This window comes from Haliotis rufescens, unplaced genomic scaffold (genome assembly GCF_023055435.1).
Source record: "Haliotis rufescens isolate VD_foot unplaced genomic scaffold, xgHalRufe1.0.p SCAF_1, whole genome shotgun sequence".
NCBI lineage: Eukaryota > Metazoa > Mollusca > Gastropoda > Lepetellida > Haliotidae > Haliotis > Haliotis rufescens.
Window position 1 is genome coordinate 91,384,879 of NW_025963779.1, and position 24,455 is coordinate 91,409,333.

The 24,455-nt window shown below is 43.0% G+C and overlaps 1 protein-coding gene across 2 annotated transcripts in view; it reads left to right on the forward strand.

Annotated features, from left to right (window-relative positions):
- The window catches only part of LOC124134162 (polymeric immunoglobulin receptor-like), a 104,991-nt gene extending 81,573 nt beyond the window's left edge, over window positions 1-23,418 (forward strand). The window contains exons 3-8 of one of the 2 annotated variants that reach the window (XM_046498842.2): window positions 7,959-8,172; window positions 8,741-8,767; window positions 9,910-9,951; window positions 17,280-17,570; window positions 19,111-19,134; window positions 19,443-23,418. In XM_046498842.2, the coding sequence (XP_046354798.1) occupies window positions 7,959-8,172; window positions 8,741-8,767; window positions 9,910-9,951; window positions 17,280-17,570; window positions 19,111-19,134; window positions 19,443-19,573 (729 nt within the window). In that variant the 3' untranslated portion in view covers window positions 19,574-23,418. The remainder of the gene's footprint in view (window positions 1-7,958; window positions 8,173-8,740; window positions 8,768-9,909; window positions 9,952-17,279; window positions 17,571-19,110; window positions 19,135-19,442) is intronic. The other variant, XM_046498843.2, reaches the window with a different exon arrangement.
- Window positions 23,419-24,455: the final 1,037 nt, after the last annotated feature.

The window sequence follows — 24,455 nt, forward strand, 5'->3', positions numbered from 1 at the left end:
CGCTCCCCGGGCGGACGCTCTTCCACCAGACCAGGGAGGCAGTCCATTCAACGTTTGAGCAAGCGAGCTCACAGTACATGCAGGCGCCATAATTAGCTGTGTCAGATAGTGGCGGCGTCAGCACCATGCCCTTGCCACTGGGTTCTCTAAGCAATAAACGCCTTGGACCTTGGTGACTTCGGACATTCCTCCACCATCAACCAGAAGCGCCGCGATGTTACTGAAATACTGTTCTTATCGAACTCACTCACTCAAGACAGGCCATTGATAACGATGGATCACACAGTGAGACACTGAGGGACACAATACACATGCACTGATCCAGGCGTTAGCGGTTGATTTGTTATATGGATTCTGGTGTCGTGTGATACATTTGGAAAAAAAGGACTCGTTAACTTTCAGCTTCTTCTGCGAAAAGCCCACAGGATGAAACTGAAACTGGGAAGATGCCTATCACCTTATATTGATTTGATGTGTTCATGGAATTAAGGTGAAAAAGTAGTTTGTTTTGTTGACATGAGTTTCAAATTGTGAGAAATAATCGCTTCTTGGAAGAATAAAAATCTTGGATGTGTAGCAATGCCACGAGACCCAGGTGTGTTCATGGCATGAATTAAACATAAAACTTGGAAAGCAAATATAATATTGTTTGAAAGTTTGCAAATGTGTTCTTTGGGAAAACCTCTGTGGACAGATGGTTGGGGTTTGGTGAATATTGGACGGGGAAAATGCTCACTGACTTCATTACCGTAACGATTTCTTATTTAATTAATTTAACTTTAATACCTTTGGCGTGTATAGACGTATGGGCGTAAAAAGAGATGTGCATTGTGCAAATAAATTATCAGTGTCCATAACGACTTTTCTGATCGTATGTTGACAGTCAGATCGGCATTTAATGTCGATGTTACAGTTTAACTGGGATCCTATTTCTTGTGTTGCCTGAATGTTTTGTTAATGACATTGGCAAGGGGTAGTTTGACCTATATGGTGTTAATGTCTTACAATGTCTTACAATGTGTTGTGGGTATTCCTGTTTCACGCCTCACTCAGCAATATTCCAGCTATATGACGGCGGTCCGTAAATAATCGAGTCAGGACAAAACAATCCAGTGATTGATATCATAAGCATTGGTCTACGAAATTGGAATACGATGACATGCATCAACCAAGTCAGCGATTCCTTACCACCCGAACCCGTTAGACGCCTCTTACGACAAGCATACTCGCCTGTTACGGCAAGCATGGGTTGCTGAAGATCTTTTCTACCCCGAGCTTCAGGGGTCCTGCAGAGCATGATATCTCTTACATGAATACAACGGGTGGTAGCGAGGTGTGTATGATATAAGTGTCAGGCGACGTCAAGCGTAGCGATAAGAATCACGTGAACTTGTCTTCGATATGTCCGATATAGAAAAGGAGACCAGACGTTACCACAGTGTTATGCAGAACGTTCTAAGGTGACTATCAACCGTTTTCTTTAAAACGTGCGTTACCCATCAACCCCACGTTGTGTTTAAAACTTCTTTTGTCCTCAATGTAGTTATAATCACACGAATCAGTTCCTGCGGGGAATGCCAGATAACGCGCGTTTCATTCGACCTTTTTTTGGTTTTACGTACTACTTTCTGTTTATATCCACGCGCATGGCTTTGTTTGACGTTTATGTTGCTTTTATGTGCACACATAAGTGTCATCATGCGTTTATGGTATCTGAAGGGTGCATCTCGCGATAATGTCATCGGTTGTTGGTTGCATTTACCAATGAATAGGCACGTAATACACTCGCTGCAAAGATATCAGAGATGCATTTGATGATAATGGTGTCCCAGCTAGACATTATCTCACCCCCCTGGACTGCCAACGGTCCTGTATTGTCGAGACACTAACGCTGATATACTACACTGGCGCTGTACGTCATGCAATTTATGTCACGGTAGCACGACAATATATCGCACTGGCTACTCGACGAAGGCTATTCCCAAATGTCAGGATACCACTATTTAGGAAGACAAAAATTAATTCAGCCTCGTTATCTATGAGGCGAATATAATGTCGATAAACAGGAAATGGACGTAAAAACGACGGCAGATTTTTATCAAGGAAATTGATGAGACCGAGTGTAGTTAACTGCATAATCGGAATACCGCGCGAGTGTCGTAATGTGCTAGCGTTATTTCCAGGCAAAGGTCACGCTAGAACGTCACATGCATGTACATGGGACAAGTACCCTACGTTAGGTCAGTAGTACTGTGCACATATGTGATGCCAACTTCCTCAGGAATAACATGCATCTCATTTTCGAAATCATACGGCGTGAAGTGCCTGTTGTCCAATGGAGCATTTTCAAGGTCTATGTTTGGGATATTTGAGGGTTTTATTAACTTTTGGGATTGAATTTCAAGAACTTTACATGCATGCACCTATATTTAGGTAAAGGAAGAAAGGCTTTCTACATGAAGGTATTTTAGTATTTGTCCATCACTCATTTCATGTATTGGAGGATCGTTGACTCCACCTTTGCCCAACATTGAAGATCCTGCTGTTCCGCCTGTCTACTCGTGGTAACAAGCAGCGACATTAGCCAACAAATTTCATTATCGTCGTGTGATTTAATTTCATAAGCGCTGGTCCCAATCCGAAGGACATTGAAGGTTTTACCTTAAAAGAAAGCTGAAATGAGATAGGGAGCGAGGTTTGGGAGAGCCTTTCTTCCGGTTGCCCGATTTCATGCAGCAGTGCTAGGGTTTTATGGGGCGTCATTGACATGCCGACAGTACATTTGCATATGAAAGGATTGGAGGGACACATAGGAACTCTTATTACATGCTTATTTCTTTGTTCTTGTAGTTTGTATGCCGATCATCCACATACTTAGCACCGGCTTTCCTCGGGGAATGGTCGACAATTCCTCCTTCGTGATGTAACTGTTGAAAAGGTCGCAGATTGTGGCGAAAAATCGAATTTGTTCATCGGGGGGTTACTAACGTAAGAAAATTTACACCACGCCGTATTGATTGCTTCGAGGGTGAAATGTCGCCCGCTAACGTGTACCTCTCCTCTCTTGCTGTTTCAAATTGAGCAGACTAATTTTGAATTGCCATGTTGCGTTCTGGTCTTAGCCCTTGCTGCCGACGTCATAATTATTTTCCGTTGCTGTACACCCTTGTGAGAGGATAACTTGTCATTATCTTTCCCCTCGACTGATCACTGGGCGCTCGACTGTCGATCCTACAGGGAAGGAGATCATTTTCATTAGCTCTGGCACTATTCTGATAGGAAAATATGTCATAAAGTCAACTAGGTAAAAGGACGCAGCTTTGATTATAGATGGCGTGCGATGTATTCAATTTTATGTCAATAACAGTGTAGATGATGTTTCAGTTGAGGAGTCTAACATGCTTTATCGTATTAATAAAGTGATGCAGTTTGGGTTCTAAAGCGGATTTCCCACTCAAGAAGGCTTAGAGAACTTTTGAAGTTGCAAGGTGTAAAATTGGCTTGCCATTGCTTTAGAAGAAGAGGAATGCCCTGTGGTTAAACTAATCTTAACACTCGTTGCTGCGGGTACTGACTTTGTTAAGAGTTATTTTGCCATTTTAGTGCACTGTAACCGCACGCAACATATCCATGCGATTTCCAGATAGAAATGAGGTACCAGGTGTGAGACAATTAAATGTAGACCCAGATACATTGGCGATAAGATGTTGGCAGAGCGTTTCCCGATACACTAGAATCCCCGTCAGCGCCTCATCACCGGCAGCTCCCCATGACGTCAAGCCGCGGTGTATGAAATTAATTTAGTTAATGCTATACAATGCCAAACTAGTGGAACTAAAAAAAACACTCCCATAAGGTGCTTCAGCTTATTTCTTTGTAATAAGGAATCATTTGATTTGTCTGCTTGTGTTCCGTAGGGAAGTGAAACTTAATTGTGAAGACTGAAAGCAATCAATATGCACTGCCAGATAATCATTCGGATCCATCGTCATCAGCCGAGAGACACCCCAAAATATTTAGCGCTTTGGATGTGCGGTTTGCGTGAGGAGTTATTTACTAAGCTTTGAGACTTTGAAAGAAGAAATAGTGTAGTGTGTGTTGGTGTGGTGTGATGTGGATTGGTGGTGTGGTGTAGTGTGTTGGTGTGGTGTGATGTGGATTGGTGATGCAGTGTAGTGTTGTGTAGTGTGTGTTGGTGTTGTGTGATGTGGATTTGTGGTGCAGTGTAGTGTATGTTCGTGTGGTGTGGTGTGATATGGATTGGTGGTGTGGTGTAGTGTGTGGTAGTGTGATGTGGTATGGTGTGAGGTAGTGTGATGTGGAATAGTGGGTGGTGGTGTGGTGTGGTATGCATCACACATGCTCACATGCTCTAATATACAAGCAAGTAACAAACAAGTAAAGTTTGGTTTTCAATATTGTAGTACATGTATGGAATCAAGTCACAAAAACGCAAATGCTACAGAAAAGCATGCATTCCATGCAAAAATTGACTTTTATGCAAGCCCCATGCATTTCATTACCCAAGAATGGGTATAAAAACATGTGCGTTAACGGAATTCCATATGCATTGTTTAGCATCGTGCTGACAACAACCACTCAGAAAAAAATGTCCGAAAATGGGCGTCTGCGAGCCATTGGTATTCTTGAAGCAGGATCGAGTCAACGTGATGATGCAAGACAAATTAACGTCCACAGAAACACCATTTGGTGTTTATGGCAACATTGGCAACAGACGAATGTAGTCAGAGATCATCCTCGGAGTGGCAGGCCACGCGTAACCAATAATCGACAAGACAACTGGATTCGAACAGCACACCTACAGTGACTGCAAGAAGCATCCCTGGCCTTCGACGAATATCTTCACAAACCGTACGTCGTCGCCTCAGATGTGCAGGGATTGTCGCCAGAAGACCCTCCAGACGTCCCATTTTGACAGGAAACCACCGTGAAGCATGTCTACAGTGGTGCAGACAGCGTCTACGCTGGACGGCCACGCAGTGGGGACAAGTTCTATTCACTGACGAGTCACGTTTTCACCTCAGCCACAGCGATGGACGGATTCGAGGGTACCGACGTTGAGGTGAACGTTACGTCAATCATTGTGTCATGGAAGAAGATCGGTTCGGGGGCGGCAGCGTTATGGTATGGGATGGGCTTACAGCAAGACAGAGGACCCGTTTGATAGTGGTAGACGGAAATCTCAATGGACAGCGCGACCGCGACGAGATCATCAGCCCTGTTGTTCTACTGTTTTTGCGTCGTCATGGCCCAGGCAGTACCTTTCAACATGACAACGCCCGGCCTCACATTGCTCGACTTGTTCAGGATTCCCTTCAACAAAACAATGCGATTGTCATCCCCCGGCCGGCTCGCTCCCCTGATCTGTCACCAATCGAGCACATGTGGGATGAGATGAATCGGCACCTTCGACGTCAACCATATGTTCCACAGACACTCCAGGAACTTCGAAACATGCTCCAGCATATATGGACAGATATCCCCCAGGACCTTGTGCGACGCCTGGTCCATTCCATGAGACGAAGATGTGTTGCTTGCATCACAACCAGAGGTGGACACACAAGCTATTGATTTGTAAAATGAAACACGCATTTTCTGAAGTCGGTATGGCAAGTTAAACCATTTGAACACTTCCAGAAGTCTTTTATTTGTTGCAAAGGGAAATTGTTTCAGATTTGGTAAAAAACATAACTTTGCATTAAATCTTATTCAATGTCGCAGGAACTTTTGTTGTTCAGTATACGTTTACCACTTTGAGGAAACAAATGGACACGGCGGTTATGGTGCGGTCAGACCGGGCACATTTAGGGTTTGAATCCAGTACCATGGTATTAGCAAGTCTTCTCAGCGACGTGCAGCGTTTTTTAGCACTTGTCCCCATAAATACAGCAACGTTTTTTTCCAATATACCATAAACACAACATAGCACAACAGCGACAGGCCTTGGGGAAACAAAAGAATAGACTTTATACGATTCAGTTTGATCGCTCACGAAACAAGAGTTAGTGATGACACCAGGTGTACTCGTTCGATACAATGTGCAAGTCCCAGTGATGACACCAGGTGTACTCGTTCGATACAATGTGCAAGTCCCAGTGATGACACCAGGTGTACTCGTTCGATACAATGTGCAAGTCCCAGTGATGACACCAGGTGTACTCGTTCGAAACAATGTGCAAGTCCCAGTGATGACACCAGGTGTACTCGTTCGATACAATGTGCAAGTCCTAGTGGTGACACCAGGTGTACTCGTTCGAAACAATGTGCAAGTCCCAGTGATGACACCAGGTGTACTCGTTCGATACAATGTGCAAGTCCCAGTGATGACACCAGGTGTACTCGTTCGATACAATGTGCAAGTCCCAGTGATGACACCAGGTGTACTCGTTCGATACAATGTGCAAGTCCCAGTGATGACACCAGGTGTACTCGTTCGATACAATGTGCAAGTCCCAGTGATGACACCAGGTGTACTCGTTCGATACAATGTGCAAATCCTAGTGATTACACCAGGTGTACTCGTTCGACACAATGTGCAAGTCCTAGTGATGACACCAGGTGTACTCGTTCGATACAATGTGCAAGTCCTAGTGATGACATCAGGTGTACTCGTTCGATACAATGTGCAAGTCCCAGTGATGACACCAGGTGTACTCGTTCGATACAATGTGCAAGTCCCAGTGATGACACCAGGTGTACTCGTTCGATACAATGTGCAAGTCCCAGTGATGACACCAGGTGTACTCGTTCGAAACAATGTGCAAGTCCTAGTGATGACATCAGGTGTACTCGTTCGATAAAATGTGCAAGTCCCAGTGATGACACCAGGTGTACTCGTTCGATACAATGTGCAAGTCCCAGTTATGACACCAGGTGTACTCGTTCGAAACAATGTGCAAGGTCTAGTGATGACACCAGGTGTTCACCAAGGGGGAACCCATTATCCCATTTCTGCATTATCGTAGTGGCATAGTATATACTATCTGTTTATGACCATTGAATCGATTAAATGAAGCCGCGTCATTAGCCGGTTAAATGAAATAACGCTGTTTCAACCTGTCGTTGACCCTACGTGAATGTTGCAGTGTTGCATCAAATCGATCTTCAAAGAAGCAAATCAAATATTGAAAATCGAAGGCCTCACAACCTTTATTACCGCGTCCTATCGATAGTCAAGTCGTATCTCTACACCGCTCTCGGACAATTGATATATCGATACAACAAATAGTTTCCTCCATTATGTCGAACCGATGTTTCTTTTGTACTCTCAAATGTGGATCTGAACAATTACATTGTCCACAGAGTCTCAGGACCACCAGCTCTACCACATCCATTACTTTTACTCATTTATATTTGGTTATACCTCAAGCAAATGATTTTTGCCAGGATTTTCCATCCTCCCGATGCAAAGGGAGTTAACTGACTGCAAAAGTCATGATTCCACCCTTGCCGAACTAGGCGGAAATTTCTTAGTTCGATCGTAGCGCCACAAGTGGCTATAACGAGTTATGTCCCTTCTATGTCCCTCCTATTGACCAATCAGATTCGACCTCTGATATTTCTTGCATTTGCTTCAAACAATATGGCGGCGCCCAGTCAAGACGATCTGATCGATAATCAAGATCTATGTTGTAATGAATTAAAAACATGAAAAGGTTTGGAAAATATCTGTTGACCCTAAGTTAACGGTACACATGCGTTTCAAATCATGCAATCGACTGAAAACTGCACGGCTGTTTACGAACCTGATGCTGATTTCGTTATGCGTTAGTCCAGCCATGATATATCTCCATTATTACAGTCTAGTTCGGCAAGGGTTGACACTGGACTGTACCTCGGGAAGATGGTCTTTTCAGTAGCAAATTTAAAAACAAATGGTTCCCTAAATTTTCAAAATGTTGGTCAAGTAACTGGAAGTGGATTTCTCTCGTTTACAGGTGGGATGGCGTCGAGCGTCTGCACCCAATCCTCTCACAATCGGCACCATGACGTTTGTGGAAGACGACCGGATCAGCGTTGAACACCCGCCCTCCACCGGGCAGTGGAACCTCATGATCAAGCGGGTGGAGATCGAGGATGCTGGGGTATACGAGTGTCAGGTTGCTTCAACGGCGCGCCACCTCCGTAAACACGTCCTGCTGGTTGTCAAAGGTAGGACTTGGTGTGTGTGTAGTTTACAGCTTTGTGATTATATTTTTGTATTTGCAATGTGACTTTGGGTTACTGTTTCAAATACACTAACGTGATGTAAATGTTGGACCAGATGTACAGTTTCACCTTTTGTTTTTAGTTATTTAGCATGATTGATTTATGCGCCAGAGCTAATAATACCCGACTGGGATGTTCTTTAGTTTCTGTCACATTCATCACATTCATCCATTGGATAAAATCACCGGAAGTAGCATCTGACTCTTGTGACTGAATCACTGATTGGATGGACGGAAACTGAACCTATGTAGTCGTGGCATCACCGATATATGAATCAGTGTAACAGTTTTATTGTCACGCGGAAAGATTCATAACCGTTCATGTCTTCTACAAGCATTATGTTCAGTTCTAAGTTTATTTCTACGAAATCCTGACAACGTGTCCTCCAGATGCAGGTGAATGTTCCTGACTGCATGCTAGCTGGTACAGAGCAGCACTGATGGCATGTTTTGTATTCACATCAACATTTTACCAAAGCTCTAATAACGCTGGAAAATGTTTGTATTTTCAGAACCAAAAATACGGGAGAATGAGCATAGTGAGTATATGAAATCTATTCGTCTCTACTCTAATCTTGGAAATTCTTGGAAGATATCGAACTTCAAGAAGTCCTAGTCAATGGGATATAACCCGATATAAATCCTGTCACTTCATCCACCACCTCATTGTTACTAACGGCTTGTAAATGTGAATGGGGTAGCTTTGGTTTGCCCATGAAACTATGTTTGGTTTGGATTAGGAGTGCACTGCTTCCAGCCTTATTGATGTACGTTCCCACCTTGCATCATGGCGTAATACTGATGCAGTGTAACGGCGGTTTGATGGAATTACCCGAGTCCCATGTATTGCGCTGGTCAAGTTGGTAAACCTGTTTCTGATATTACCTTGTAATGATAGATGTGAAGTGGTGTATGCTTGCCATAGAGGAATTGCGTATTGTGGGATGTTGGTAAACCGTTATGTGATGTACAGATGCCCTTTGTTTTTATGTCTGTGGTTTGGGGTTTGACATTTACTCTTTAAATATTTAAAACGTTCCCAATATAGACATTAACATGAAGGTGGGCCTCTTAAGGAAGGTATTGGTGTGACTGTAACATATGTTATTCATCGGCGAAATAGTAGTTGGGTGTAGGTGTGATAAAATATAGTTACATTTTCAAAATGTAGACGACAATGATATTTATTGCCAAATGTTCGCGAACGACCGGTTCCGTGGTGAGCAGATTTTAGGTGGTGTGATGGTAAATACTCAAAGTATGAAGTAGAATTGATATCACTTGTTGAAATAAATGGTTAAAGCAGTGGATCAATCTGTGTAAAGTTACTGTGATATCACTCATTGTCTGGGGAAGATTGTACAGATTCAGTGTGAAGAATTCTTCTGGTACAAGTTTACGTGGTAAGTTGTTGGTTAGGTAAGCATGACAGTTTTCACGCCAGTTGTAGAGACAGTAGACCCAACATGGGGCTGTGAAGGGGAGAGGTGTGTGTGTGTGTGTGTGTGTGTGTGTGTGTGTGTGTGTGCGCGCGCAGTTGTGGTAATATCGTAACACCGCACTGTCCACAGTTCTTAGTATGCGGTCATCTACATCATGATAATGAGACGGATATGACGTCATAGTCTAGCTGGAGTGATAAATAAATACCATATGTCTCATGGTCTTAACGTTTTTTCAGTGCCTCGTGTCTCGGGTACGGGAATTAAAGATGATCTTTATGGTAAACCAATTTTGTTCTGCATTTTGAATCGTTTTGTGAATAGCTCGAGTTGCTCTTTTTATTTTTATCTGTACATTTCGCCTTCTTCGTCCAACCACTGATGTGTCCTACAACCAGACACACACGAGGAGCGACAGTCGTATACCCAGGTTCAAATGGCAGATTCTTGTCAGGTTCTTATGACGTAGTGTGACGTGTGTATTTATTCAAACATGCCTTACAACCCCGTGGTTCCGTGAAAGAGAAATGTAATGACTACTCCAGTATATTGCGAGCATCTTCCCGAAGCAAGAGTGTTAACTAACAATAAAAGTCCACTTTCCACCCTTGCCAAACAAGGCTGGTATTATGGAGTTACATCTTGGCTGAACTAACGAGTCTATTCAAAGTCCAATCAAAATCGCGCAACGAAATGGAAATCCGGTTCGTAAACCGTCGTGCAGATTTCAGTCGATTGCAGGTTTTACAAAGCATGTGCACCGCCTACTCGTTGTCAACAGATATTTTCCAAATCTTTTCATGTGTTTAATCAAGGTGCTCGCGTGATTTGATGCATTTTGCGGTTTAAGACCCGTTTTATCACAATTTAGATCTTGATTATCGGTGAGATCGCCTTGACATGGCGCCGCCATTTTGTTTGAAGCCAATGCAAGTGAAACGAGAGATGGAATCTGATTGGTCCATAGGAGAAGCATAGAAGGGACATAACTCGTAATAGCCACTGGTGGCGATACGATCGAGCCCAGGAATTCCACCCTAGTTCGGTAACACTATGAATTCTACTCCAAAGTAATGTAGCTCTCGTTTCGAGCGATCAGCTGATACACAGAACACCGTTGATATCGCCTTGATCATGGTCACATCGCGCACAGTGTCCACAATACTTTGACACTACATGATCCATTAAACTGAAACATATATGAGCGACTCGTCCTATATTTCTTCCATCTGTTTTTACCCACTCTCGGCACCACTGAGACTCTCTAAGTACATAGCTGCACGCACATAGCGTATTGTCTTGTGTTTTTACTGTTGATAGATACAAGCCAGATTCGTATACACTTCGCATTCCCTACACGACTAATACTCTTGGCTTTTTATGTAACGTACACTTTTGTAACTGTATGACTTTGCAATGTTGGTCCAGTTAGTGCTTCGTGGTTTTTTAAAAACGCTGGGTCGCATGCGCTGATTTGAGTGTCTGTATGACATTGTGGTGTGAATATTCTTAACTGCGGCAAAAATTCCAACCAAAATGTGTTGCCAAATGCTCACTCTCACCACTTTGCACTGGAGCTGTAATTTTACGTCGAGTGTAACATTTCCCTCTCGTGTAACACTTATCTTCCAAACCCCTGTCGGAATGCTGCCTGTCTTTACGTTGTGGTACGGCATCAGCCACGGCAGACGGTGGCCTGGTTAGCGACACCCTCCCCATCACGACATTTGGAAAAAGTGATAATTACTTCAGAGCTTTCCATTGAAAGAAACTGCTCCACGGGTTCTTTACTTGACAAAAACATAACAAGCGACCTTTGGGGGTGATGATGAATATGTTGTCTTGGCTTCTCTGTATGTATATGTGTGACTAGTTACCTTGGTTCTGTTCATAATTCGCTGTATGATTCACGTTTCACATACCACCATGTGCATGTTCGCAATGAAAGGGAAAAAACCCACATGGCACACGGAAATACAAGTAAGTAGAATTGTTGCATCCGACACCATAATGGTCGAGCTGATCCTGACCGTGACTGCGGAAAATATTCGCAATATTTATTTTGATAAAAAAACAGCCCCGATTATAAAAAAGCACACCCAGCTAGTTGTATTCCCACATATGAAATCAGCACTAGAAAAAATAACAGAGAAAAATTTATAGTGTAATGACAGATTTCATATGTTATTTACTTGTCCACGACGAGCTGGGATTGTATATAGCTGAATTCCAAATCGAATCTTGCCTACGTTTTTCAGTGTTACTTCATACCAGACGGTGTCAAGACGCGACATTGGCACTCCGGCCTTCTCATGGTGTGATTGGAACCAGCCATTTTGATTGAAATTGTTGTGACTGTTTGGATACATTAAAACATTTATTTTAATCATTCAATGACACCATTTATCTCTCATAATGTACAGTGTTCCCGTCTCCTCAAGACGTTTGTGTTTGATAGAAATGAAACCTTGGTTTTTATCCCCTCACCAGAAAAAAAATACACAAAAAACAACCCCGTAATTAAATTCGTTAAGGTATCTGATGGGGATGCAAATTAGAATACAAACTGGTCATTAGGATTGGAAAGACGTTCAAGAGGATCGGGGATGAGGAACAAGAACAGGTTGCATTAGGAACGTAGTTAATATATTAATTGGTCTGGCTAGTTGGTCTGGAAATATGGTGCCATCATGTCTGGAGCGTCATCAGGACCCTGTTATCTCTGTGGAATCAACGGGTGGCGAAGTGTTCAGAACTGGTTAATGAAAACAGGGAAGAAAAAGCTAAAGCAAGATTTAAGTTCAGATGGAATGTGTAGATGTGCTTGATCTGAGGTGTCTGATGCTACGAGTGGGGTCTACGGAGAGACTCATGGACAAATCCTCCCAGGCAGTTCGTACAGAAGATCTTCCTTCGTCTTTCAGTATCACACTTGTAACTTCCATCAGTGTTGTAAGCGTCTGCGGCATCCGGAGGTTGATTCGCCATGACGTCACCCCCAGTATTTTACACAAAACAAATTTGCCATAATTGACTTTTGACGTGTAGTTTTAATGACCCGTCCCTTTAGGCATATGTAGTCTCAACAGCTTCCCCTTCTGTGCTAGATGTGTATTTGAACGACACATCGTATGTATAGATGTGCCTCACCGCGAACTAGGTCAGCCGTGCGTATTGCCATAAAGCCATTTATATCGCTAGGAGACGCTTTAACGCCATGTGTATCGCTAGGAAACGCTGTGACGCCATGTGTATCGCAAGGAGACGCTATAATGCGATGTGTATCGCAAGGAGACGCTATAATGCCATGTGTATCGCTAGGAAACGCTATAATGTCATGTGTATCACCAGGAGACGCTATGACGCCCTCTGTTTCGCTTGAAGACGCTATAACGACCTCTGTATCGCTAGAAGACGCTATAACACCTGTGTATCGCCAGGAGACGCTTTACCGCCATGTGTATCGCCAGGAAACGCTTTAATGTCATGTGTATCACCAGGAGACGCTATAACGCCAGGTGTATCGCTTAAAAACGCTATAACGCCTGTATATCGCCAGGAGACGCTATTACGCCATGTGTATCGCCAGGAGACGCTATACCGCCATGTGTATCGCCAGGAAACGCTATAATGTCATGTGTATCACCAGGAGACGCTATAACGCCAGGTGTATCGCTTAAAAACGCTATAACGCCTGTATATCGCCAGGAGACGCTATAACGCCCTCTGTTTCGCTAGAAGACGCTACAACGATCTCTGTATCGCTAGAAGACGCTATAGCACCTGTGTATCGCCAGGAGACGCTATAACGCCATGTGTATCGCCAGGAAACGCTATAACGCCATGTGTACCACTAGGAGACGCTATAACGCCATGTGTACCACTAGGAAACGCTATAACGCCATGTGTACCACTAGGAGACGCTATAACGCCATGTGTACCACTAGGAAACGCTATAACGCCATGTGTACCACTAGGAGACGCTATAACGTCATGTGTATCGCCAGGAGACACTATAACGTGATATGTATCTCCAGGACACGCTATAACGCCATGTGTACCACTAGGAGACGCTATAACGCCTGTATATCGCAAGGAGACGCTATAACGGCCTCTCGCTAGAAGACACTATAACGCCATGTGTGTCGCTAGGAAACGCTATAACGCCATGTGTATCGCAAGGAGACGCTATAATGCGATGTGTATCGCAAGGAGACGCTATAATGCCATGTGTATGTCTAGGAAACGCTATAATGCCATGTGTATCAACAGGAGACGCTATAACGTCATGTGTATCGCTTAATAGATCGCCAGGAGACGCTATAACGATCTCTGTATCGTCAGGAAACGCTATAACGCCATGTGTATCTCCAGGACACGCTATAACGCCTTGTATATCGCCAGGAAACAGAAAAACGCCGTATGTATCGCAATATGGTGGTTTGCCTCCATGTGTACAACCAGGAGACGCTATAACGCCTGTGTATCGCCAGGACACGCTATAACACCATGTGTATCGCCAGGAGACGCTATAACGCCATGTGTTTCGCCAGGACACGCTATAACGCCATGCGTATCACCAGGAGACGCTATAACGCCTGTGTATCGCCAAGACACGCTATAACGCCATCTATTTCGCCAAGACACGTTATAACGCCAGTGTGTCGCCAGGACACGCTATAACGCCATATGTATCACCAGGAGACGCTATAACGCCTGTGTATCGCCAAGACACGCTATAACGCCATGTATTTCGCCAGGACACGTTATAACGCCAGTGTGTCGCCAGGACACGCTATAACGCCATATGTATCACCAGGAGACGCTATAACGCCTGTGTATCGCCAAGACTCGCTATAACGCCATGTATTTCGCCAAGACACGTTATAACGCCAGTGTGTCGCCAGGACACGCTATAACGCCATATGTATCACCAGAAGACGCTATAACGCCATATGTATCACCAGAAGACGCTATAACGCCATATGTATCACCAGAAGACGCTATAACGCCATATGTATCACCAGAAGACGCTATACATGGCAGGTGGTGTGTGGACTACGGTCCTTTCTGTGGACATACGCAGTGCCTGCGTGATAAGTGGGCCCAGTCTGAGTACGCTGGAACTGCTCTAGTGATAAACGCCTTGATGTTCTAAAGGCTGATCAGCTGTTATCCTTTGTACCACAATTAGTTTGGAAGTCCATCTATCACACAACCTGCTCAGTTGTTCTTTGTATAAAAAAACAAGGCAACCAGAGGGATTAAGCCCCGTCGGAGACTATTAGAGGGCTATTTCCTGCGTCAAATCGAGTCACTTACTGGTAATTAATTTACCTGTGGAACAGACACGACCATTAGTTACGATATTTAACGCTGGTTTATTATTGGAGAAAGACCCACTATCGGGTAGTTAATTTCGCAGACCGTCTACTCTGATACGGGACTATGTATTAATATAATGCTTGGTTGTGGCAACGTCTAAGCTGTACCTCTCCATCATGTCCATCCGTCACAGCATCCCTGAAGCTGCAGCAGCTGTAGATCAGAGGATACACTTCCCTCTTCCTGAATATATTGTATGTTAGTCCGTGGCAGTCAACTGAGAAGTAGGCCCCTTGGAAGTGGGCCTCCTTCGCCCGCTGGTGCGATAATGTGCTCTTTTTTTTTAGAGTAACCAAATTTGGTTTATTGATTGCTATTCATAAGACACATGTGCATTTGTAGCAGGATGCTTTGGTTTCCGGACGATAAACACAATCAAGAACAGGTTTCAATTCAATTTGTAGACAGCTAATATTCAAACACAACTCAGTTTGACAATAGTCCACATGGCTTTTCGTGTCTGCGACTTGTTTAAACTTTTCAACTTCTAACTACATATCATGCAGTGCAATTCTAGATATGTTCAATGTTCTGTGCCTATTTATCTGGTATTTTGCTGCAAGGCTGCACTTTTAGTACGACACAGTGCTTAGGTCCAATTCTCGGACATTTGACCTTTTCCTCAATGTTGTAGCTTAATTTTGCACCTAGATTTTTGATATGAAGATAAGATTATAGTTGGTAAACTGAGCTAGATTTATCTCAAAGACCAGGTAAAGGGTCACGCGATCAGCTGTGTTACGAGATGACATGATGAATATTATTAATTCATGTAATCAGGTAACTGTAACATTAATATAGTATACCATTATACATGTATGCTTACTGTCAGTTACCATAGAATATTTGGAAACATTTCATTCGACAGCTTCATGTCAAATTATGTGGATGCCATTATATATGACAGGAACCAGTTTTCCCGAAATGAGAGAGCCATATCTATGTAGTTACCAACAGCACTCGACCCATGACGATCCGGGGTAGAACAGGTCTTCAGCAACCCATGCTTGGCGTAAAAGGCGACTATGCTTGTCGTCAGAGGCGACTAACGGGGTCGGGTGGTCAGGCTCGCTGACTTGGTTGATGCATGTCATCGTATCTCAATTGCGTGGATCGATGCTCATGATGGCAATCACTGGATTGTCTGGTCCAGACACGATTATTTACAGACCGCCGTCATATAGCTGTAATATTGCGGCGTTAAACAACAAATAAACAAACAAAAACAAACACAAACTAACAGTATTCCCCATCTCCGAGAACCATTTCTATGTGGTAACCGACAAGATTCTCCATCTGCGAGAACCATCTTTATGTAGTTACCAACAGTATTCCCCATCTGCAAGAACCATATCTATGTTGTAACCGACAGTAATCCCACAATTCACTATAATCACCATAGCGATATTTAATATAACCTTCTCATGCAATCTCACTCCTATATCTTGACGATCGATTTGCCACCACCATGACGTTTCATGTCCTCGCAATTTTTTTTTTTATCTTTGACTCTCTCGGTTATTCGAAAACATATATCCCAAATTCAGTTGACTGTAAGATTTGCCAGCTGCTGACATCCTTTGCCGTTCATCGCGTGACTGTTCGTGACATCCTGATAGGCATGCCGTGCAGACAAACTACATCAATAGCGGTGTTGTATCAGCTATCATAACCAGTGAACGTACACGGGACCACAAAAGTAGTGACTTTATTGAGTCTATTTGCCCACATGTTTGTGGGTAGGTAAACAAGTGCATGCATGCTTCAGCTTAAAGTGGCAGTTTGTTGACTGAGAGCAACGTGTCCAGTGCATGATGTTTGATCATTTTCAGTTTTTATCTGTGTTATAATGACTTCCTGTACCATATATAACATGAGTTCTTGATATCATGACAGACTCATTATTTGCTCTAGATGTAAGACTGCGTGTCAAACATTTATTTGATTCAATTAATGCGGAGGAGTCAATTTGCTCTACTTGATGAAGGAGTAAGCATATATTCCTCGTAATAAAGAAGTTGACATCCATAAATATCTTCCTTATGTGTATCACTTCTAAATGCCTTTCAAAGACTTGCTCTCCCTGTTTCTTTCATGGTGTTACAGTTGGACGTCTTGTTTGTCGTTGAGTGTCATAGTTAACGAGAAAGAGTTTATTTGATATTGTGATAATTATGTCCCTCTTACTGTTGTTTTTGTATTAAATGTGAAAGTAAAATTGCAGATATCCAGATAACTGGCGAGGAGTTTGTGGAACAGGGGAAAAAGATCTATCTCATTTGCAATGCCACGGGGAAGGAACACTCCCCCGATGACCTGGACTGGTTCAAGAACGGAAACAAGCTGACCACCGAGTTTGCCCGGAAGATCTACATACGGAAATTTGTTTCTTTGACAACGAAAACTATTGTTAGCATCCTGGAAATAAAGAATGCTAAACTGAGTGACGCTGGGATGTATGTGTGTCGGACGTCGGATTTGCAGATCACGAGCAGAAGAATCAACGTATTGAAAAGTAAGTGTGAGAACGTCTGTGGCAGAGTGTTCACCATCACATACACGTATTCTGACACTTCACTGACGGCACTTTCCTGTGTGGCTTTAAGACGTTTGAAACTGCTATTTGAAGACACATTCATAAATCCCATCGCAAATGTCTTCACTTTCTGAAACATAGAAGCATAAAATGGATAAAGTATTAAAGTGTAAAATTGTATTTTGTTAGACGTGTTGATTTAACGGAAGACAAGAACCTGCAGTAAATTTGTACAATGTGTAGAAAGTTAATCGCAGCAACAGCTATGTACCCCTCAGGAAAGTACCTTATAATTTTCTCTACATGTTGGGTGCGCTTTGCGTTTGCGAATTGCTTGTAGTCCAGTGGTCAAATACTACCTTTACGAATAATGCGAGCCATAACTTTTCGGTTGGCCTCTCGTTTTCTCCATATACTTAATGATGGCTGAGGACATGTCGACAGGAGTAGATGCACTTGTGTTTAACTTTCCCCAGCAACCACGGAACACCCCGTCGAATATTTGATACCTGGACTATTGCAATGTTTATTTGAAGTTCTTTGAAAAAACCCATCGAATCCTATACACGATAGAATCTGTGTGTGTGTGTCTGTCTCGCTGTCTCTCCCTCTCTCTGTTTGTGTGTCGCTTTCTCTCTGTATCTCTCTCTCTCAATTATCACAACCCCAACTTATATCTATAACCGTTCATTCTGCAATTATCCTAATTGTGTTTACATCCTCCCCGCAATATGACACAGAAGAATTTGTGGTCCAGCTGTTTGAATCACCAGCTCGTCCCCCCCCCCCCCCCCCCCCCTGGTTGTCCCCCTTCATCACTGTTTGAGATATAGTCATCACCATGGACATACGTGTCCGGTTATATACGACCATTGGTTTATCAGGATCATGCCAAAGCGTGTAGATGAACACCGATGCAACAGACATATCCCCTACCGTTAGAAGACACGGAAACACTATGACTGTTACAGTTAGAAGACACTGAAACACTATGACTGTTACAGTTAGAAGACACGGAAACACTATGACTGTTACAGTTAGAAGACACTGAAACACTATGACTGTTACAGTTAGAAGACACGGAAACACTATGACTGTTACAGTTAGAAGACACTGAAACACTATGACTGTTACAGTTAGAAGACACGGAAACACTATGACTGTTACAGGTACTCGCGAATAGATGTGGGCAAACATTGATGCAAACATACACGGATGTCACATCTAGCATCAAAGGACGTGGCACAGCATATTGAACGTTAAAATCAGCAACTTGTCAAAAGGAAATTTGTATTTGTTTTAAGAAATGCATGCAAACAAATGTCCTGTTCATTAATTCAAAGTAGGATGTGTATTAGCCATGTTACCTATTCAATTTGCATATATCATCACGGCTGAGAATGGTAATCTTCCAAAAGCCTGTATCTGAGGATTGTGCATTCCCCCGTGAGTTTCTGATATTGTCCAGCAGCGCTGGTTGCTTGATTTTATTAAGTGATGTTTTCTTTTTGTCTTTCAGCCAATAAAGAAAACGTGAAAAGAGGTTAGAGTTATTATCTTTACTTTTTACTGATTTTACTTCTGCCTTGCTTCGAGTTTGCAAGTCTTGTCTGTTAAGGTGTTGTGATGAAGCATACATATGCTGTTTAAATTCGTCACGTAAAGTAACGATCACAAAACCGAGGTGAATAATGTTTACAGATTTTGTGAATTGACTGTTTATGATTAACTCGTAATGTAAACAAAAGCGGTAACAGTGTGACGTTATGCTCTACTCATACGCATGCGCAGTCTAATGCTTGAGTCGTTGTTACATACGTACATATAACTACCTCCTTTCTTCTGTTCCAGGTACTCCCAAAGACCATTCAGATTCTAATTCGGGGAGGACATTGTTTGGCAGCTGTTCTACGAGCTTAGTGTTAACATTAATATCATTATTGACAATTAGATACAGACTTGAAGTGATGGTGTTGAGATGATTTGGGAGACTGCAGTGTTGAAAGTAAGCTGTGCGGCTTCTGCATCTATCATCATGGCACATGTACATACATTCCGTTCGTTTCCGATCCTTGCAAGGTGCATATCTCTCTCTTTGTGGGAAACATAAGTCATTGCATTTCGACTATTAGATCCCCATTTGCCGGGAAAAGTATGGATCCAAAATTACGGAAAATTTATCAAGTATCATCATTAAGAGACTGTGTCGAAAGGCACAGAGGCAATGTGACAAGGTTTCGTTTGTGGTTGTGATGGTGATGGGCGTATGCGGAGTGGACACCATACTGCGGCAGGACTTCCTGTAAAGCAAAGGCCGAAACAGTGAAACGACGCATACGGATACGCACATACGTCGTTTCTGTTGCAGGACTTACGTGCAATGGATACTGTGCAACCTGGAGAATTGTCCAAATTCAAAACGAAAGACATGTTTGTACATAATGTATTACTCGAGGTGGGAAATCCGCCAGTAATACAAGAAGGTGATATGCGGGTGAGATGTAGTCATTGTTCGTTGATTGTAATTATATATTTCTACACAGTGAGGATTATGACAGTGTTGTAAGTTACAGCTGCTATTCTCAACAGAGGAAGCAGAATGACAATGTATCACCTGCGTTAGACAGGTGTGATGATATGCCTATTATGTCTGGTCCGCAGAACCGTTCGTGACAATGTCACACCTGTGTTAGACAGGTGTAATCACGCCCATAAGGACGGGTGACCTCTTCCCTTTCGGTGATAAGGCAGCGTGAGTAAGAGGAGCATATATCAGATGGTGTTGCACGACGATGGATGAAGAACATCCGGGCACGACAAGACTACTTCCGGTGTTAGAGTCTTCTGTGACCAAGGGTCACCACGACTAGACAGCCGGCACGTTACTGGTGGGGCTGGTGGCACGTTTCAGTTGAAAAATGCAACTCAGATGTGAATTTGTGTTTCAGTTCACCAACTGACCCTGACGAGTGGAAATATGTCTTTTGGGTTGCAGACTGGCCGCTGACGTTATTTTTGTGAATGTTTTCGAGACTGATTGACGAGGTGGCATCCAACTCGTAGCCAATATTGAGGGTATTATGTACATATATAATCTCCTTGTCTGTTTACGACTAATCTAGTGACATGAAGGATGCGTAAATAGGGGAGACCGTGGTTTCCCCGGGGGAGGGGGAGCACGTCTCTAACGTGACGCTACCATCTGAGTTAATACCGTCACGTTTTTGTAATGTAGAAGAAATGTGTTATTTCGTCTTAATCAAAAGCCTTTTAGACTTACAGTCAAATTGCAAAATATTCAAAAATTAACAAATACCCACGTAAATGACAACATTCTCCCGAATGTTTGTAACACGGGGTTAGGAAGCTGCTCCGCACGAGGGCAACACGTGTGGGGCATGGCAGGTCCGGTACCGCTGTTTGGACAATTAGAAGAATATATTTCATACCTCATATGTGTATCTTTTTACTTCGTGGAAATGCGTGTAGTCATAGCAACCGACACATTTTGAAGTGTATGCCTCGGATGTTATTTATATATGTATATATATATAGTTGATGATCTTTTGCACATATTATCATTTTATAACCATACGTTTTGCCTCGTCTCCCGGCGTGGTTCTGATAACCTAGAAAACCCGCACCGTCCGCCAACCGTCGGTTTTGTCTCAAATGAAGTTGTTACACTGTAGAACGTTTTGATTGCTGTTCTCAAACTTTAATATAAAGTCATTTGAAGTAAAGGTTCATGCTTTAAGTCGGTTGAGCTCAGCGGTTTGTGTGGGGAGGGCATTGGGATGGAGTATATGCCTTAAAGCGACGAAACGACTATTGTCGGTTACCTTACAGTTGTAGAGGTATTGATGAGCGTCCGGTGTAGCCCGATCATTCAAAGTAATGGTTGAACTCAACGTGATGGCGTCACTTCCACTCAGTTGCTGCCATCCCCGTTAGGTGTAGTACATTCCTAGCTGCATTCTACACTGGCAAAAACCAAAGATATATGGGATGAATAGTTTACCAGAGCAGGGTCCCGTTCCACAAGGCGATCGTAGCGCAACGACAGTCGTAAGTCTATGTTAAAGTATGGGAGTTACGATAACTTTAGCGCTACGTGCTCTGTGGAACGGATGCCAGAGCTTCTTTCTGCGATTAGCGGTGTCTGCTGCCATTTAAAATTTAGTTTTATTTTGATGTTGATGTTTGGACGTTAAAGAACTCGTGGCCAGTACTGGTCTACTCGTAAGGCCCAAAATTTCTTAAAGCATGCAGCGAGGTGAACCTGTCACTCAGGCCTGTCTCTGAAACGGGAGTAAAAGGTCCAGCGCGATTGGGGAAGCGATCGCGTAGAGACGGTCAGTGAGATTTGAAAGCAACTTTAGCGTTTAGATCCCTGACCGCCTGGTCATGTGTTTCTGATATCGTTGTGATATAGATAAGCCAACACGTTTCCCGGGTGACTTCTTGTCCTTAAGCAATAAACTCCTGATATACTGTGTACCACACAGACAACACTGTAGGCAATACATGCCACCTAATACATAATCTAGTCAGTTTCTGCATGAACCTCTCTGATCTCTTCCTGACATGTATGCTGTGATGATAAACTAGCCTTATATTTAAGAACGGGTGAGACAATGTAATCTATATATATATATGTTGGGAGACAGTTGTGTCTGGTAATACATCTGTACTACATGGTGTTCATGACAAGACACCGGGTGTTTCAATGTATATGTGTAAGACACCGGGTGATTCAATGTGTATGTGCAAGACACCGGGTGTTTCAAATGTGTATGTGCAAGACACCGGATGTTTCAATGTGTATGTGCAAGACACCAGGTGTTTCAATGTGTATGTGCAAGACACCAGGTGTTTCAATGTACATGTGTAAGACACCGGTTGTTCTAATGTGTATGTGGCATCCCGATATTATAAGTCCACATGATATACAAAGTTCTTTTTACCGACCTTCTAAAATGTTTTGATATAAATTTGTTTAGATGTTGATTTGCTGAGCGTTTGCTAATTTTCTATTTCAGTCCTATTCATTCAATGCGTGCCCTGGCATACAACAATGGATATGTAATCGAGATCAGCTGTCAAAATAAAATCATTTACAAATTCAGCCCTACTTTGTCAGTGATGAGAACAAAAGTAATGTATTTCATGGGGCCTACTTGGGGCGGTAGCGTTGATAACGGTGTTGCTGGGTGAAGATGACGTCGTTAGCAGCTGCATGCGTAATATGAAAAATACCACATCTACCTGTTCGTTAGAATAATTAACTTTTAAGCGCCATCCAACAACAATTTATCTTAATCGCATACCACAACTTGAAATAACCACCTCGTGTATCATAGGCCTGTCATTTCTCGGATCATTGTGTTTCAAGAATCTGTATGTTTTTTATTTCTAAATTGTTATGTTTACACAGTTTTATATTTATTTTCACATTTGTTTTAAAGGTGAAAAAGAATATTTAAATATGGACGTTCCGTAGTTCGTAGCTGTTTTGAAATAATGTACATAGATGATCACAAATAGCATAGTCAACTTTTCATGTAGTCATACACTAGCGTTGTTTGCAACTTTGAGGAGCTCTATCCGTTTTGTTTACGGTACATTTCGTTAATTCGCACTGACTTGTTAGAATATGATCGTTTTTCAGTTGAGACAATGCTGCGTTGATTCCTAGTGGTAAGATTTGTGTCACCTATGTCCGACTATCACGTTGCCATATGTTGAAAACTACAAATCATCGTGTAAATATCCTCAATCATTCTTCACTCACAAAAGAGATTACCAATAAAGTTTTTTGAATGAACCGCTGTTTTGTTTTGATGTCCAGATGGCAGAATCAAACATAGTGTCACATGTGACACGATTTCTTGTGTTTGAACTTCGACTGATGTCACCCGCTGACCACACTAACTCGCTACTACTTCCTCCCTACTCTCACACACTCACTCATGGTCAAGAACTTGTGGTCTCCGCTATATGCCAACACGCAATCACTCACTATTATTCCCAATGCGTCCTGTCCGCTATAATCCCACACTCAATCACTCACTGTGATGCCCAATGCGTCATGTCCGGTATACGCCCACAATCACTCACTCATCAGGATTCCCAATGCGTCATGCCCGGTATATGCCCACAATCAATCACTCATCAAGATTCCCAATGCTTCATGTCCGGTATATGCCCACAATCAATCACTCATCAGGATTCCCAATGCGTCATGTCCGGTATATGCCCACAATCAATCACTCATCGGGAGGGGCGGTCGGGTAGCCTAGTGGTTAAAGCGTTCGCTCGTCACGCCGAAGACCCGGGTTCGATTCCCGACATGGGTACAATGTGTGAAGCCCATTTCTGGTGTCCCCCGCCGTGATATTGCTGGAATATTGCTAAAAGCGGCGTAAAACCATATTTACTCACTCACTCACTCATCAGGACTCCCAATGCGTCATGTCGGGTATATGCCCGCACGCAATCACTCGCTATGATTCCCAATGCTTCATGTCCGGTATATGCCTACAATCAATCACTCATCAGGATTCCCAATGCGTCATGTCCGGTATATGCCCACAATCAATCACTCATCAGGATTCCCAATGCGTCATGCCCGGTATATGCCCACAATCAATCACTCATCAGGATTCCCAATGCTTCATGTCCGGTATATGCCCACAATCAATCACTCATCAGGATTCCCAATGCGTCCCGTTCCGGTATATGCCCACAATCAATCACTCATCAGGATTCCCAATGCGTCCCGTTTCGGTATATGCCCACAATCAATCACTCATCAGAATTCCCAATGCGTCATGTCGGGTATATGCCCGCACGCAATCACTC